Source organism: Chenopodium album, chromosome 18 (assembly GCF_948465745.1).
Source record: "Chenopodium album chromosome 18, dcCheAlbu1.1, whole genome shotgun sequence".
Classification (NCBI taxonomy): Eukaryota; Viridiplantae; Streptophyta; class Magnoliopsida; order Caryophyllales; family Amaranthaceae; genus Chenopodium; species Chenopodium album.
This window is the reverse complement of record NC_137851.1, coordinates 2,078,872-2,096,599: the sequence shown is the minus strand read 5'-3', so window position 1 is coordinate 2,096,599 and position 17,728 is coordinate 2,078,872. Positions and strand designations below refer to the sequence as shown.

General features: G+C 35.6%; 3 protein-coding genes across 5 annotated transcripts; 2 read left to right on the top strand and 1 right to left on the bottom strand.

Annotated features, from left to right (window-relative positions):
* Positions 1-1,894: 1,894 nt before the first annotated feature.
* On the top strand, positions 1,895-8,078 carry LOC145591144 (putative apyrase 7). Of its 2 annotated transcripts, none has more exons than XM_081647547.1 (4): positions 1,895-2,302; positions 3,924-6,037; positions 6,558-6,875; positions 7,420-8,078. In XM_081647547.1, the coding sequence occupies exons 2-3, from the start codon at positions 4,057-4,059 to the stop codon at positions 6,857-6,859; spliced, it is 2,283 nt and encodes a 760-aa protein (XP_081503673.1). In that variant the 5' UTR covers positions 1,895-2,302; positions 3,924-4,056; the 3' UTR covers positions 6,860-6,875; positions 7,420-8,078. The 2 variants fall into 2 exon arrangements, with proteins under 2 accessions (XP_081503673.1, XP_081503672.1); XM_081647546.1 differs by having other exon boundaries at positions 1,895-2,478.
* Positions 8,079-9,086: 1,008 nt separating this feature from the next.
* LOC145590674 (putative F-box protein At4g22170) lies at positions 9,087-9,824 on the top strand. The gene has a single exon (XM_081647086.1). It carries the CDS (start codon positions 9,087-9,089, stop codon positions 9,822-9,824), a length of 738 nt encoding a protein of 245 aa, XP_081503212.1.
* Positions 9,825-11,088: 1,264 nt separating this feature from the next.
* LOC145592643 (uncharacterized) lies at positions 11,089-17,445 on the bottom strand. 2 transcript variants are annotated; one of them, XM_081649149.1, is made up of 12 exons: positions 17,246-17,445; positions 17,028-17,115; positions 15,688-15,981; positions 15,345-15,503; positions 14,684-14,824; positions 14,538-14,594; positions 13,746-13,884; positions 12,795-12,899; positions 12,484-12,671; positions 11,772-11,813; positions 11,567-11,690; positions 11,089-11,450 (listed from the first exon to the last, which is right to left on the bottom strand). In XM_081649149.1, exons 1-12 carry the CDS (start codon positions 17,383-17,385, stop codon positions 11,434-11,436), a joined length of 1,494 nt encoding a protein of 497 aa, XP_081505275.1. In that variant the 5' UTR covers positions 17,386-17,445; the 3' UTR covers positions 11,089-11,433. The 2 variants fall into 2 exon arrangements, with proteins under 2 accessions (XP_081505275.1, XP_081505274.1); XM_081649148.1 differs by having other exon boundaries at positions 11,090-11,690.
* Between the last annotated feature and the right edge of the window lie 283 nt (positions 17,446-17,728).

The following is a 17,728-nucleotide window of genomic DNA, read 5'->3' as shown; positions in this document are numbered from 1 at the left end:
GGCATGTTCACATTTACTGAATTAAGCTAAACTGATTGAAGCTGAACTAAACTGATATGAACTGAACTGAATTGATTGGAGCTGAACTGAAATGAATAGAGCTAAAATAAATATTTTATGAGAGAAGGAAATTAGGAGTTAAACTGAACTGAACTGATTGGAGCTGAACTAAATTGAACTAAAATTAAGCTGAAGTGAACAGGCCCTTAGTCAAACATTATAATTGACTTGGGGCCTATTCACATTTACTGAACTGAACTGAACTGATTGAAGCTGAACTGAAATAATCTGAACTGAATAGAGCTGAAATGAATATTTTACGAGAGAAGGAAATTAGGAGTTGAACTGAACTGAAATTAAGCTGAAGTGAATAAGTCCTTGGTTAATTATTCATAAAAACAAGGGATTTTTTTTTTTAAAAAAAAAATTATTTTTATCCCTCCAATCCTCTTTAGCTTGATGAATGGAATAATTGAAACGTTGTGTTCTCGTAAATGTTGAATCAAGAATGGCTGGTTTTGAATTTAATCTAATGTTGATTGTTTAGGACATAGAATTCCGTAAAACACTACAAATAATTAAGATTTGCTGGGTTAATACAAGTTGATGATTTTGGGTGTAATATCCAAATTAGTCACCAATTCTTAGAATTAATTGTCTTTCTTGACTAATCTAGGACTAGTTATCCTACAACTCAATAGAGATTGTGTTTATATCCTCATATTTCTTTCGTTCATATTAACCTTTCATGCATTTGCATGCATGAGATGATGAGAACTCCATTTATGTAAGGCTCGTTTTTCTTGATACATGCATTTCGTTCATTACTTCAGAACATAATGTTGTCAACTCGCATTTATTTCATTCCAAGTACTACATTTTGTATATATTTATTAACCTTTTAGTACGTAATTAAGTTATTATAATTAATTAAACTTCAATGTTTGAAGTACTCATTCTAAATTAAAGCAATCAATAATAAAAATAATGTTTTTAAGTAAATGTGAGAATAAACCATATGTTAATATATATTCAATGCCAAACAAAATTTTTACCACATGTGCTAACAATATACTCAGTGTTTGTTGGCTAGCTATATATGGAGTATGAACTTTATTCAATTGTGCTTGTGGCACATTCAATGGTTCAACCATACATGTTAGAATGGCCTAATATATGAAGTATAATCTTGGGATATGATCGGGCTTTCTTACTTTATTGGAGATTGGGAAGTATAGTAGGATTGAATTAAAAATGTAGAATATAAAGTAAATGTCAAAAAAAAAAAAAAATCAAAATAAATAAGTAGCTAATTATAAATTTTGGTTAGAATAATTTTGATAGAATTGTTGGGAGATGAAAAGAAATAATTAAAAGAAAAGAACTTTTTTTTTTACAAAAAAAAATTATTAAACTTTCACATTTGACACTTCAAGTTCAATAGAAATATCCCGTCAAAAAAAAAAAAAAAAGTTCAATAGAAATCTATAGAAAAAATGATAAAATAAAGTCATTCAATTAATTTCCTTTTAATTCCCTTACAACAATTATTAACCAATCAAATTATTCCACCTATTAACTATTGTGTATCACATCAAATATGTAAACAAAGAAAATTCCTTTTTCCACTCCATTCTTTTTTTGTTTTCTTTCCATTAACCATTAAAATCAAATTAACCTTTGTAATCTCATACGGGTACAAAATTACAAAGTACTCCTATTACTTATTTTAGTGCGAGTCTCCCCCAATCGAAATAAATCAATTAACTGTAATAGGGTATTTCAATACATAAGTCTCGTCTACACCTATATTGCACTTTAAGAACTTTCCAGTTCCCACCCATCCCGTCAAAAAAAAAAAAAAAAAAAAAAAAAAAAAAAAAAAATTCCCACCCATATAATCCTAACTATTAGAGACATAATATTCCCAATGTTCCATTTCCAAAATAATTTATTATAGATTTGGGTCACAATTAGGGACAATGGATAAAAACTTGCAAAATTTTCTTCTGATTTCATAAAATTGTCTTTCAATCTCAAAAGGTCATCATATACTACTACACCTCTTCCTCTTTCTCCTGCCCTTTTTCGCACAAAATTCCCACACAATAAACACTTTTTTTTTTTTTTTTTAACACGATTAAAATTCTGGGGGTTGTTTCTTTCAAAAAAAAAAAAATTCTGGGGGTTGCTTCCGTTGGATCTTCCTGAAACCCGGAGATCAGATCACACCAGCAGAAAAGAGGAGAGAGAAAACAAGCAAAAGATTACAACGAAAGAAGAAGAAGTTTCACTGTAAATGGTTGTGCCCCCATTTCAAAACTCTTCACTATTTCTTCCCTACCCAACTGTTTTTTTCTCTCTCCTTTTTTTCACACTATTAGCATTGTTAAACCCAAATTCTTGATTCAAAGGAATAGGAAAGATTAATACTCTTTGATCTGCTCATAGTTTGGGGAAATCCGCGGTTTTTTTGAGGTTGGTTTTGATTTACATTGCAACAAGATCATAGATTTGGGTTTGTTTTATTTCATTACTTTGATGTATGTATTTGCAGTTTGATTTTGTGAGAGTTGGTTTTCTGGTGAAATTTGGTGATTTTATGTGGTGGGTATTTCAGAATTGCTGATAATTTGATTGCTTTGTGTATTAATTTTATTGGGTTTTGACAATATTTTTGAAGGGATTAGTAATTAGTTTGAGATGCCCACTTAAAAAGGTGTAAGAGTTGTGTTTAGTACTAGGAGGGAGATTTGATTTGTATCGGAAATGAGACATTGTCAATAGGAGTTTTATGGATATTTTGACTGAATCTTGTGTAACGGCTGGTATCCAAGACCTGGGATCGAATCGAATTTCGTGTACATCATTGCCCTTTTGCGGCTCCCTGGTCACCTGAAAATGAACAATCTTGTGTGAAGGTTAGACAGATTTCGGGTTATTTGGGTTATTGGAGAATTTGGGAAATAGGAATCAGCTTTCTGTAGTTGTATTACTGCTCTCTAGAGATTTATCTCCTATGTAATAATGTTAATGATGTGCTGAAACAATTTAGCTACTAATGTCTACTGCTTAGGGATAAGAACGCGTACATCCTCACCTCCTTGACATCTGCCAATGATGGTACTAATTGGGAGTATAATTGTTGGACCTGGGTGTATTAGCTGTTATAGCTTGGTGTATTGTTATGTGCTAATTGTGGTATACATCACATATCCAGATGTAGCAAGGTGGTTAGTACTTAGTAGGGGTTTATTTGGACCTGAAAAGAGTCTTTGACATGTTCCATGATTGCTAAGGTGTGAATTTGATTCAATTTGTGTAAAGAGTCTTACTATGAAGATATCTGTATAAGATTATAAGTGTATGAATTTGTTTTCTATGCTGCAAATAAATAAGTGAAGAATGCTAATTGAATTTTATAAAAGCTTGTGTAATGTCTTGAAATCTAACCTACCAATTAGCCAATGATCTGTTTTGCAATGTGTTGAAGCCTAACCTACCAATTAGCCAATGATCTATTTATAATGTGTTGTATATTATTACCCGCATTGTCTTGCTGTATAAACTCCTTGAAGAATATAATAATGATGCTGTAGCATTATAATCATAGCGAGTGTTTTACCTTTGTGTATGGGCATAGCCAAGCTGGTGAGCCATTATTTTGTTAACAAAGAGTAACCTGGAAATATACTCTTCCTAGCTCAGATTATTGTTTCAAAGAATTAGTAGCCTAGCCTAGGCATTTCTGCATGATTTCAATGTGTCCTCTGCAAAATGCCTGAACATAATAGGAATTTCTCGGCAGTGATCTTGATTAAATTTAATTTTTCTCAAGCTAGAGGTTCAAAATTTTTCTGTTGGAAATTTATGGTCATTTACTCGTACTCTGACACATGATTTTGAAATTAACTTGTTTGCAGGATTTTTGAATGTTAGTGTCTGGTCTGGATAAGTGGCCCATTGTATACCCAAACATACTGTTTTCTGGCAGCAGCACTTAATATATATGTTGCCAGGAGACAGATGAGTGTGCTCCCATATTATTAGAAAACCATGGTCTTTAGCAAAATCTCAGAAATCATCTCATCTGCAACAAATCGTCCATCCATGCGGCATTCCTCATCCATCCCATACATCCAAGCTGGATTATCACCTCCAAAAGGTTCTGGACATGGTTTTAGTTTTAGCAGCCCTGGGCATATGAACAACATGAGGCTGTCTTCATCATTACAAGATTTTTCTCAATATCGTCGATTAGATCCTGAAAATGGTGATCAAAATGGTGGGATTGATGTCATCAATGCAAAGCCTCCTCATTCATCCCGTAAAGATATTTCCAGCCCTAGTTTCTCGAAGGATAAAGTGCCTCAAAGCAATCCATTTACACGTAAGAAGTGGGTTAGAATATTGATGATCCTTCTTTGTCTACTTTTCTTTGGTTTTCTTTTACTTATACTTGGTCAATTTCTATATACTTTTTGGTCTGGCGGACCTTCCAAGTTTTATGTTGTGCTTGATTGTGGGAGTACTGGGACTCGGGTATACATATATGAGGCGTCTGTCGCTCACAAGAAAAGTGGTAATCTTCCCATTGTTTTGACATCATATTCTGGGGGAGTTAAGAAGCCAAAAGGACAGAGTGGACGGGCTTATAACCGTATGGAGACTGAGCCTGGGCTTGATAAATTGGTACGTAACTCGAGTGGTTTGAAGACTGCGATAAAGCCACTTCTACGGTGGGCTGAGAAGCAGATTCCAAAGAATTCACATAAGACTACTTCTCTTTTCCTCTATGCTACTGCTGGTGTTCGCAGGCTGCCAAAACCTGCCTCTGATTGGCTTCTTAATCATGCCTGGTCTGTTCTCAAAAGTTCCCCGTTTTTGTGTCAAAGGGAATGGATTAAGATTATCAGTGGTATGGAGGAAGCTTATTATGGCTGGATAGCTCTGAATTATGAAACAGGTGTCTTAGGGGCCATACCAAAGACAGATACTTTTGGTGCCCTTGACTTAGGTGGTTCATCACTGCAAGTAACCTTTGAAAGTAAGGAACCTGTTCTGAACAAAACTAACTTAAACCTGAGCATTGGACCTGTGAACCATCATCTCAGTGCATATTCCCTTAATGGGTATGGATTAAATGATGCCTTTGACAAATCTGTTGTTCATCTTCTCAAAGGGATGCCAAAAGTGAGTATGGAAGACTTAGTTCATGGAAATGTTGAGATTAAGCATCCATGCTTACACTCTGGATATAAAAGTGAATATTTCTGCTCACTATGTGCTTCCCTGAACCAAGATGCTGGTAGTCCTCGTCATGGAGAGAAAGACCTTGGCAAAAGGGGTAAACCTGGAGTCCCTGTTCAGCTTGTTGGCTCCCCAAATTGGGGAGAGTGCAGTGCAGTTGCAAAGGTTGCTGTCAATTTGTCAGAATGGTCAGATCTTAGCCCTGGAATTGATTGTGAAGTGCAACCATGCGCTCTTTCTGAAGAACTTCCCCATCCTAGCGGTCATTTTTATGCAATGTCTGGTTTTTTTGTTGTCTATCGGTTTTTTAACTTGAGTTCAGAAGCAACTCTTGATGATGTATTGGAAAAGGGACATCAGTTTTGTGGTAAAACTTGGGAAGATGCATATAAAAGTGTTCCTCCACAGCCCTTTATCGAACAGTACTGCTTTAGGGCACCCTACATAGTTTCATTATTGAGGGAAGGCTTGCACATAACTGATGGTCAGGTCATGATTGGCTCTGGTGGTACCACTTGGACACAAGGAGTTGCTCTTGTTGAAGCTGGCAAGGCATTTGCAACAAGAACAGAGCTTCATACACTTCAGCTATTTGAGATGAAGATAGATCCTGTTGTGATTTTTGCTGTTCTGTTGATATCATCATTTTTGTTGGTTTGTGCATTGTCATGTGCTGGTAATTGCCTGCCTAGATTTTTCCGCAGAACACAACTTCCTATTTTCAGGCATAATAGTGCGCCAGCATCAGTTCTCAATATTTCTTCACCTTTCCGGTTCCAGCGTTCTGGTAAGGTCCTATTTTTTATTTTTTATGGTTTTATCTAAATTTCATATTGTGATGAACAGAACAACCATCAGGTTCTGTTGCAACCAATATAACAGTTTGGCTTATTGACGATCTGCTTTGATTTTTTAGAGGATCTTTTTTAGTTTTCTGAAACTGTCAGTCTGCTGAGAGATACTGCAGTTCTTTATATATGTATCCTCGTACCTCTATAATTAAGAGCAATACTTTGTATTTCAAATGTTGATACACTTTAGTATAGCTATCAAGTTTGTCTCTTTTCTGCCTGTGGGCTAGCTATTACCTTAGGGTCGTAGTAGTCACAGATAGTCGCTGTTGCACTAGTTGATTTTTCGCCAAAAATACTATTATGTTCTAAATAAATATATGATACAAAGACAAAGCATTGGATTTGCTTGTTTGCGTGCATCTTTTGGTCAGTATTTGTAGTTTTCAATGCTGTGCTCGTTTCGTTAACTTTTGTCTTACCGATTGATGAGATAAGATATCTGTAATTTTCCAGGGGATGCAAGAGTAAAAATGCCACTGAGTCCAACTGCTGTTGGTGATCAAGAAAGGTCAATTGGTAATGGACATTGGATTGGCGGAAGCAACATTCAGCTTACTGATTCTTCTCTATATTCAGCAGTCAGTGGAGTTTCACATAGTCCCTCATCAGGTAGCTTAGGACAAATGCAATTTGACAACAATGGCATGGGTGCCATGTGGAGTCCTCATAGAAATCAGATGCGTCTCCAAAGTAGACGGTCAGCATCCAGAGAGGATCTGATGTCTTCTGTGGCTGATGGGGTGGTGAAGGTTTAGATCTCCAAAAATCCTGGTATGAGCTTGAAATATTTTTATAATTTTATTTTGATAAACCTAGTCTTCTACATGCTACAAGGTTTCGGAGTCAGTTAGCCTTGAAGCCTTATCTCTAATTGTTTTCTCTATATGCTACATGAGTTCAGTGTTAGTCAGCTGCCAAACCTTATCTCCAATTTTGTCCTCCTAGTATATAATTATTATTTTTTTTTTTGGATCTTCCTTGTAAAGAATTTAATTAATGATGAAACCAATCTTGAAGAATTCTCACCTGATTTTGTTTTCTTGTGTATTTTCCCTTAAATGTATCGTATACATTTCATTCTTATTCATAACTATTCCACTCTTTATTTGTTGAGTTAATACAGAAAGCTCATATAGTGGTGAGAGAAAACCCTTCTTAACAGTTATCTTTGATATGTATTAGTTAGACCAATGTTTTATTTTTTCTTTTTTTTGGTAGGATTTTCTGCACCTAAATGAAATTCACATTATAGTTCATGAATCTTACTATATGATCTGCCAAATAGACTATTCACTCATTATTCACATGCCTACAGAAATGTCTTTGACTGGGATGTTAGCCTGCTAACGAACTATTCATGACTGGAACACTGGAAATCGCCATTGCGTTTATTCGAGGAGGAAAGTTCTCTTTTCTAGAGAGGCACGTGCCCAAGCTATTCAAACTCCTAGAATGAGTATTTGGAGAGCATCGAGTATCACTCCTCTGAACCAGCAAAGCCCCAACCTGTAAATTACACATTTTACCAGAGGCGGCAGCGCTTACAGAAGCTGAAAATGAGTTGAGATTGTCTTGCTAACACCAAATTCCCTGAATGTGGTATAATGTTATTTACTGTTATCATATAGGTGGCCCTGCTGGTCACCAATTGAATTTTGTTTAGCTGATAATTGATGTTGAAGAACTGATTACCCTGATGATTCTTTCTGGTAATCAGATGGGAGTAAATATAAAACCGATATACTTGATATGGAAAATATGTCTGATAGACTGGTAGTTCTGCATCATGGAAGATGCACAAGAGCCTTAATGCTGGATTATGTTCATAATTTCTGCGCAAAATTTTAACATCTTAACCCAGTCATTGAAGAGAGCGCAGCAGAGATTTTCATATAATTGCTGGAATTTAGTTGATTAATTATATTGTATGAACTATTTAATTATTTATAGATTGTTTAATTACATTTACAATGACCAGATGATTTCAAGACCTTACAAAGGAAAATAATTTTGGCATACCAATTGTGAGAGCATGGTTTTCTATGCTCCTCTGGAGGTGTGTCAAGATCAATTCCCCTTGTAAAATAATGCAAATTGAATCTAATGCAATTTTTTTTATATACTATTATTGATAAGGGTTACAATTATGACCATCTAGAGGTGTCAATTTAGATAACTGGATGGAGTTTGGGTTGATCCACAATGGGTTGGGTTTGTTCGGATCGGGTATATTCGGTTCAAAATTACCCTTTTAACCTGCCTTGGGTCAGATCGGGTCAAGATATGTCGGGTTCAGATTGGGTTTGGGTCGAGTCAACTTTAGCTTGGTTCATATTCGGTTCAGATAAATTCACATCGGGTTTAAAACTGATTTTAACGGGTTAATCTCGAGTCGGATGACTTTGGATCGGGTTGGTTTCGGTTTGATTACTAAGGTTAATTCAGTATTCAGTCAATTCTGATTCATATGCTTTCCTTTAAACTCAGTAATTGATTTTTAGAATTTAGCTTAAAATAGGGTAATTTACTCCTTCAATTTTGAGTCTAATTGATTTAATTCTTTTACAAAGGGTAATATAAAGGTGATTTGATTCAATTTTTTATTTATTTTTTATTTTTTCTATTTTTAGGGAATGATTCAATTTATTTAGATTATGTCCAAATAGTACAAGTCAGTTGCTGCGTTTTTTTTGACTTCACAATTGAGAGAGGACTGACCGACTAGAATCTAATTATGAAGAACTGAGCCCGAATCCGAATTAACCCAAAGAAGAACCGAATGGAACACAAAAAAGATTATTTTTTAAGTTGTCAGACTTGTAGATTTAATAATAATTGCTTTTGAACTTGTATAAAACTATATGAATATGCTTATGATATCATAAAAAACTATAAGAACAAAATTTAATTTGCCGTAACTCTAATCTCATCTCTATAACTGCTTTCATGTTTTTATTTTGAACAACATTATTAATATCATACATGGCTGAATGGAGTGATTTACCGGTTGATATCCTTAGAGAAATAGTGTTGAAACTAGATTCTGTCCAAGACTTGGTCTATTTTTCCTCTGTATGTCAATCATGGCAGTCCGCGTATTCTATGGCTAAAAAAACTTGGACTAGGATGATGCCATGGTTGATGCTACCCGAAAATACACAAGATAACCCGAACAATTACCTTAGGAAAATATATTGTCCTAATATGCAAAGGTGTTACCGATTGAGCCTCCCTCAAACTTATGGTGCTAGATGTTGGGGTTCGTCGTATGGTTGGGTTGTAACACTTGATCTTAATCTAGAGATATATATGTTTAATCCGCTAACCAAAGCTCGAGTTCCTCCACCCCCTCAAACAACCATGTTCAACGACTATGAGGATGAAATAGACGACTATGTTTGGGCACGACAGTGTTTTGTGAACAAGATGATTGTCTTTGAAACCGATAATGAAAGAGATGACTATATTGTCGTTATAGCATTACCTGGTGCGTTTCCAGGTTGTATATCTTACTATGCAAGGCCTAGTGACAAAGCATCAACTTCAATTTTTAGTGCACGCAAACTACAAGGATGGTTGTTGGATTGGGTGACGGATGTTGTGCGTTGGGGTCAAAAATTACTATTCTTGTATCAGGATGGAACAATTGGATATTGTGGCATGAGTGCACTTGAAAACTCAAAACATCGCGACAATTATGGAGTATTCGCCTATTCCTAAAGCATACGATCCATGGCCCTGCGTCAAACAACAATACTTGTTGGATGCATTCGGTGATCTTCTCATGGTAAGCAGACACAGAGTAGATTTTGGAGGAGTTGAGGATGATAGTATGAATTAGAGGTGGTTATTGGATAGGGTAGCCCAATGATAATAGGGTCAAGGTCAAGCTTATAGGGCTTTTAATGGACAGAGCTATTAATGGACAGGGCCCTTATTGGATAGGGTCCATATAGGGCCAACATGTTTTCCAATTTAGTTGATAAAGGAAATACATAATGTAAAAATAATTATATAGATTAATTTGTATTCATATGTATTTAATAATGGCTTTGTCCAATATTTATTTTAATTGATATTTTGTAGGCCCGCCCATTATCGACCCGCGACCCGCATTGGCCCGACCCTATATTGACCCTATAAAATGTGACCCTCTTTGACCCTGACCCGCAACCGACCCGCACCGACCCTGGCCCGACCCGCCCAATAACCAGGTCTAGTATGAATTATGTTACAATACATTTTGAGGTCTATAGGTTCAAGTTTGACACAAATACTTGGGTACAAGTCAATGACTTGGGTGATGTTGCGTTATTTGTGGGGAATAATGCTTGTATTCCTATTCGTGCATCACACATTAATAATTGCAAACGCAATTGTATTTACTTCACCGGTGATGAGTTCCAATTTTGGGATCCATTCACTCTTTTCGGGGGGCATGATATGGGACTTTTCAACATGACAAATAATGAATTTGAAACCGTTTATGGAGATGATGATATTCATTCAAGTTTTTGCCCTTCTTTATGGTTTATGCCTAAGTTTTAACTTGGGGACTAGTTCAATTAAACCTTTTTTATGTAGCTTGATTTATAGAGTATTTTTGATGGATGAGTACCAAATGTTCTTAAAAAGAAAACCCAATGTAATAATTATTTGATATATGGCATAATTTGGTTTCAATTGATGACCCTTTTAAGTAATCCTTGTCTAATCCACCGTATGATAATGCCATTATTAAGGAACAAGTGTACATAGATCATATGGTAATTCATCTTGAGCTCTTCTATACTCTTAATCAGCTTTCTTCTCCTCTTAATTTCTACTATTTACCTCGTCCTGTCCTTGGCTCTTCTTGTCCACCTTATCAATTTCTTTATAATTGACATTGATGTATGAGTTTACGCAGTAAAATAAATTCTTGCAAAGAGTAATGTAAAGTTAATTAAGAATAGTTGTATCAATCAGATCTTATTAAATTAGTACTAAACCATTAAATTAGTTCTAATTTTTTTTAAAGTTTTAGTTATTTAAAGTCACAAACACAAAAATGTTTAAAAAAAAAAAAAGGAATTCTGATTTGAATAACTAAAATCAAGTGAACATTCTTCAGTATAAAACACAGCTAGGCAGAGGCAGCAAGCATCGGTGAAGTTCACTCCCTTCACTGTCACCAGGTAAATCACTCTTCATTTGTTAAGAACTGAACTTCCAGATCTAACATTGAGGCCAACAGCAGTCCTGCATAGTGAAGTTGCTGATGCTTCCATATTTGTGTTCCGCAAAATCAATGCAGAAGAGCAGAAAGATCAACCAAAAAAGAACTCTGCTATATGGATCCAGCAGCTGAAAATCAAATGATGACTTGTTCAGATAAGAGTATCAAATCCAAGAGTAGGCAGAACCCCTTTATAGGAATGAGGCCCATTATAAGTCGGCTTTGTCAGAATCCTTTGCATTACCCTGCCAGGAGAACAGCCAACCAAACAGCGATGAAAACTTGCTGTATGCAGGCTCTGGCACAACATCCTTCACCGTGCAGATGGCCTGATAATCATCCTTCATATGAGGCTCAAGTATCCTTTCCTAAAAGACACAAAAGCAATTCGATGACTGAGAGGTGAGGTTTCTAACAAACGATAGCATACACATTGATGCAGTAGTTACCTTGAAAACTTCAAATGGACAAAAGTCAGAGTTGTCGCAGCCCTGTTCAAACAAGTCAGCAGTATCAAATGTTAACAAAAATAAATAAAATACGGAGAAATCAGAAGATAAGCAAGACCGAAGCACAGAATTACAGTCTACAGTTTAATAGAACCATGAAGCAATTATGCACTCCTCCATTTCTATTTACTAGCGTCCTAAGGTTGTACAAGGCTCTTAAGGAGAAAATATTTAAAAAATAAATTAATCAAAAAAGAAGTATAGAGAAAAGCGGGTGGGTGTGTGGATAAACTGCAGAAAAAGATGAGAGGACCAACATACCATATGACGAATTGACGATGTAGCAAATGAAAAAGGACCAAAAAAAAAAAGGCAACGTAAAGAAGGGGATACATGAGGAGCTGCATTGTTTTTGGAGCCAAAATGTTGGAGGTGCAACACCAGAAAGTTTTGAGTAGCAAAAAAAAAAAAAAAAAAAAAAAAAAAAAACACCCTCTACTGAGCAGCAGTTGAGTTTTCTATAGGCTTGGCTGCACTTAAATTAGTTTATTAGTATTAAATAGGCAAAAAGAGGCAATAGTGCATGCATAGCTTTAAAGACAGAAAGAGAACAAAGTCATTTCATTCCCCCTACTTTTGCAAATGCTGAACAAATCCTATCCTACAATGTGCAACCCAATGTATACTTAAGCCACAGCTAACTGAAGCTTACCGGTAAAGGTACTGGATGCTCATTATGCAGTACATGAACAAAATACTTGCTCTTTCTGGAACGACAACTGTAAAGTACAAGCATGTTGTTCCCAGCAAATGGAGCCACGACACTACCCCTCCAAGTTCGCCTTTTGGGAGGCATAGGAGGGAGCTCCAATGGTTTTTCCTTAAGAATGAGATTATATTCTGTAAATTATTCAAAGAATAACACCAAGTAAGACCACCAGTCCACCACCAATATAATCAAAGAAAAATTTAGAGGTAAAAGGTAGGGAGCAGGGCAACAAGATCTTAAAATTATATTCTCACCAGATCCTTGAAGAAAGAGACCAAGAAGACATGAAAATGGAACCACAGTCTCAGCGTGAGCAAATCGAAGCCTTGCCTTCTCATAACTCCCAATGGGCAGAGCTTCTGCATGACAAATTTGAGCATATAAGTGAGGTTAGAGTAAGAATCTAAAACATCAACTATACCATATGTAGAAAATATGAACAGACATTATCACACAAGCAAGATTCCATATATAAAGGACATGGAAATGTGAGCTCTACAAGTTCATTATCCCCATAAGGCCCAAGGGAACCATTCCCACCACTCAGATTAACAAACAGGTTGTCATAGAAGTTTTAACTTTGTACATGAGACCGTCAGAAGTTCCTGATTTCTCAAACTCTCCAAAAATGGCTAAACTAAAGCCCAAGACAATATTCGGGTAAGTATCAACATTTTAGGTTACAAGCATTGAAGAGAATGTTTGAAGCAGTGACACGACACAAACAGGCATACCCCCCCCCCCCCCCCCCAACAACACACACACACACACACAAAGCAAAATCCACCATTGGGGAAAGAAACTTCACTAATTTTCGTTGAACATATTAAGCAGTAAAAATTGCTATGAATTACCATAAGTTTGGACTGCATTTAAAAATTAAGTGCAAGAATAAATTAAAGAGGAGGAGTTTAATTGATTAGTAAACTGAATTACACCAATTACAAATGATATTCCCACTTTTGAGAGGTGGATTCTCTCCCAAATTAGCTTAACTAAGCTAAAATCAAGATACTTGATCAATATCCAACATAATGGTCTCTTCCTAATTAGCTCTGTTCATAGGATTTCCCTTCTAACAAACTGACTGACTTCTTCTTCAAGCTTTGTGACAATTAATTTATTACACAATACCTATATTACCCCAGAAGAGGATGCAACCAAACCCAAAAAAAATTAGCACAAACCACAATAAAATTATGTACCTTCATTAGCCTTGATAGCAAGCTCCATGGACTCAACTACATCTTTAAGCAAAGGCAATCCCATGCGGTAGTTCACGGATTTTCCATATCCTTTCAGCACAAAGGCCTCCAGATCATCTGTCCACTCCAGCAGAGCAAGCTGCAAATAACAGAACATTATAAAAATAACTGAATAATTCCCTCCAAATCATTATATTAGTATTAGGATATTTTATTTGCTGCTAGATAGTGTAGATATTTAAGGGTATTTATTCAGGGGAAAATTACAAAGCTCTCCTTTAATTAGTTATAATGAAAGCCATAACTACTTTACTCCAACCTTCCGCACCTTGAACAGAGAAGGAAAGAGAGCTTATTCAATTCCCGAGAGAAGCAAGTAAGAAAAGGAAGGTCTAAAATTAATCATTTTATTTGGTTAGAAAAAGTATTAATTAAAGAGTGAAATAAAGTAAAAACTAAATACAGCAATCCTTAATTCATGCACACAGGACTAAATATCAAAAAAAAAAAAGAGGGAGTATAGAAGAGCTCTCCTAAAGTTTACATGCAGATGGTAAATCTGCATTCATACAGCACAGTTTAAGTTGCTAAAAGAGGAAGGAAAGCACAACAACATTAGCATATACCTTCTCACAATGTCAGCAAAATGTATATGTAGATGTATGTGGGTCTAATCCTTTTTGGTGCCACTTATAGTTCTAATACTCAATGGACCATTCACAAGAAAAAGACAAAAAAAAAACATAGAAAATGAAGCAATAGCAACAAAGGGAGAACTACAAGTCCCTGTACCTCAGTTGGATTAAAAAGATCACAAGCTTGATTAGTTATGTCTAGCAATGATGCTTCCTGCCATAACAAAAGCAATTTGTCACAAAATTAGAAAAACAGATATCTACTGTACATCTCATAAATCGTGATTTCGCATGAACACACACCTGCTTGCATAAAAACCAGAGAGAAGATATATCTTGTCTGGTGAAATTCAATCCATAGCGTCCGGTTAAGGCATGAGTGATGTCATTAAAAATAGGCTCCTTTATCTTCTCAACAGCAGGCTCCTCATTTTTCCTGTAGTTCTACAGCCATGTGGAGATGAAGAAAGTGGAGTAAGGTGAAAACACACAACAATTTTAAGCACACAAACCAGAAGTGATCATATTACAAGATTTCAAGATGTCCACAGGCCAAGTACCATGCTACGGGAACTTTGTAAGAACAACATATGAGAATTGAAAATATACATGGTGAAAGATTTACCAGCATGGAAAAACACACGTGCATTCAATAAAGAACATGGTGAGAAAAACCCAACTTCAAGAAACAAAAAAACTTATGCAGAGTATAAAACAAATAAAATATGGCTTCTGTTTACAAGGATTGCATATTTAGTATACTCAAGATAGTTGCCATGCTGAATCATTAGGTGATGTGGACAAATATTTAAGTGACATGCTAAGACAAGTAAATCAAGCCAATTTTAGAAAAACCTTTTCTGAGGTAACTATAAAAACGTCCATGCATGTTCAACACAAAATAACATCTTCCAAAGTAAGAATTTATACATAACAACCTATCAATTATGCTTTAAACACCCACCTTATAGCTTTGGCAGGTGTCAAAAAACCTCAGCAATAAGTCACTAGCACGACTTTCAGTACTAACAGCAAAAGCCCGTTGTTTTCCTGGCCCAAGGCTTCCTCTCTCACTGAAAAGCCCCATTGAAAAAGCCACAGCACTAGCAGATGCCCGAGGAACCTAAACCGTTTAGAAGAAAATAACATAACTAGTATCATAAGCCCTTGTTAAGAGATGGGATCGCATATCAGAAAGAAGACAGATAAGCACTGAAATCGTGAAAAGTAGTAATAACGGTATCTGTCATCCAACATCAAAAGGATTTAAAAAAGGTGACTAAAGTTGAAACGGACCAAGTCACTACCTGAGTTGCTTTAATTGTATACACATCAGGGTGGTAATCATCATTTAATAGATTTGGATATTTTCCTCGAATCCTGATTCCAAGATCATAGAGTTCTTCTTCTCCCTTGACAATCAATTCGCCACCTGTTACCTTTCCCTTCCATGGAGATGTCCATTCAAATAGCCAAGCGGGAACATTATCCAAAGATAATTTGCGTTCTTTTGCATTTGCTATAAGTGCTTGCAGTGAAGTGGCTAGCCTATCCATTTCCCTAATTCGTTTCTTAGTAGGGGCTCTTGTTCCATGCCTCGCCTATGAATTTGATGTAGATTAGTTTTGAACAAATGACTAATACACTGTAAATATCTTTACAGCTAACAAACGTGAGTAAGAAAAAGCTAATGAGTACAAGAATTCGGTTAAAAAAAAACCATCAAAACAAGGGACATTCCAAGTTCATCCAAACTGTATACACTTGGATTGAAGCACAGCCCAAGAGAAAATTATGAACCAAGCAAAATTTCACATCTCAAAATGACATGCCATACCCAATTACCTTCCATATCAAACACATACATTACTTTGGAACACAATTGGTACACTAAGCATTATTCAGTCCAGAAGACAGAAGCACAACAGTCAAATGGGTAGAAAGTAAACATCAGTTTTAAACCAACCAAAACTTATACGATCCGAAATGACGTGTAGTCCGTCACATTCCAATATTCCATCAACACTATGACCTTGGCCATAAAATACATGTAATAACCATATCAGTCAGCATTTACAGGAATTATGGGCTTAGACATATAGAAACATTATTAACAGAAAAGGAAAAAGAAAAAAAAATCCACAGTTAAAATCCCAAAGCTGCAAAAACTTCAAATGGCAATATCTTAGCTGAATGAGAATAAAACCCAGCACAAAAAAGTCATGAATGTCAAAACTTTGACACCCAAAAAAAGACTTGGAAAGTTGGAATTTCCCACAATCACAACTACCTAGACCAAAAATTTGCACACATATCAACTATGCTACACCACAAAAATTTGAGCTCTTAATATTACCAACCCACATAATTCATTCAACATTTAAGAAGCAAGTTTATAATTTTGGGTAAATGATATTTTATGGTCTTATGGATATTTGGTGAAGTTTTAAGTGGTACCAAGACATGAGGTCGAATACCGCTACATCACTTCACTACATGACTCTCTACACAACAAAATCATAAGTTCTGGCATACAACAATGTAAATATGTAATCTTTACTTCAATCAAATTTCAACTATAAATTCATACAAAATGTCTCCATTTCTATCCATGAGTAATAAATTGAAAACTAAAAGAAGAGATTACCACAAGATTGATATGCACAGGTGTACAATCATCAGTTTTATTAGAAGGTACAAATTCATTATCGACAATATCTTTCACAGCTCCATATCTGCATCCCAAATTAAAACCACATTATCAATCAAAACCACCCAAAAATCAAAATTAGGGTTTATTAATCCCCAAAATAGAAAATTGAAAAAACCTATGCAATAAAAAATAAATAAAAATAGAGATCAAACCTAGTTACAGTAGAAAGATGCTGACGAACATCGTAAGGTTCATCAATGGTTGATCGAGCATAGGAAGAAGGTACTAGTAGTAGAATGAGAAGAGAGAGGATTGCATGTTGCATATAAATGGCGGAATTTTTTTCTTTCATCTTCAATTTTACTTCAACATTCACTTCATTTCTCTGTTTTTGGGATGATTTCTGGGTTTTCTCTCACCTATTTTGAGTTTTATAGTGTGGGAAAGAACGAAGATTTGACGACGTGTGATACCGTGAACAATGACAACCCATAGGGAAGGTACATGTGGCATGTTTAAAAAGTTGGTTAGTGAAGCACACTTTTAAGGCTCGACTGCTCGAGTAGGATCACGATCGATATCTGAATTGGACCCGAAAAATATGCAATTTAGATTTTGACTTGGTGATCACAATAATTTAGAATAACTCAATTTTAAAACCTTATTCGAACCAATCTCACCCAACTCGGTCCTGA

Excerpts from the sequence above, each read along its gene's own strand:
- LOC145591144 (XM_081647547.1), top strand. The coding sequence starts at position 4,057 with ATGGTCTTTAGCAAAATCTCAGAAATCATCTCATCTGCAACAAATCGT. Across the intron at positions 6,038-6,557 it reads TTTCCGGTTCCAGCGTTCTG|GGGATGCAAGAGTAAAAATG; the intron begins GTAAGGTCCTAT and ends GTAATTTTCCAG.
- LOC145590674 (XM_081647086.1), top strand. The coding sequence starts at position 9,087 with ATGGCTGAATGGAGTGATTTACCGGTTGATATCCTTAGAGAAATAGTG.
- LOC145592643 (XM_081649148.1), bottom strand. The coding sequence starts at position 17,385 with ATGAAAGAAAAAAATTCCGCCATTTATATGCAACATGCAATCCTCTCT. Across the intron at positions 14,595-14,683 it reads TCTGGTTTTTATGCAAGCAG|GAAGCATCATTGCTAGACAT; the intron begins GTGTGTGTTCAT and ends TTGTTATGGCAG. Across the intron at positions 11,814-12,483 it reads AGCATCCAGTACCTTTACCG|GGCTGCGACAACTCTGACTT; the intron begins GTAAGCTTCAGT and ends TTGTTTGAACAG.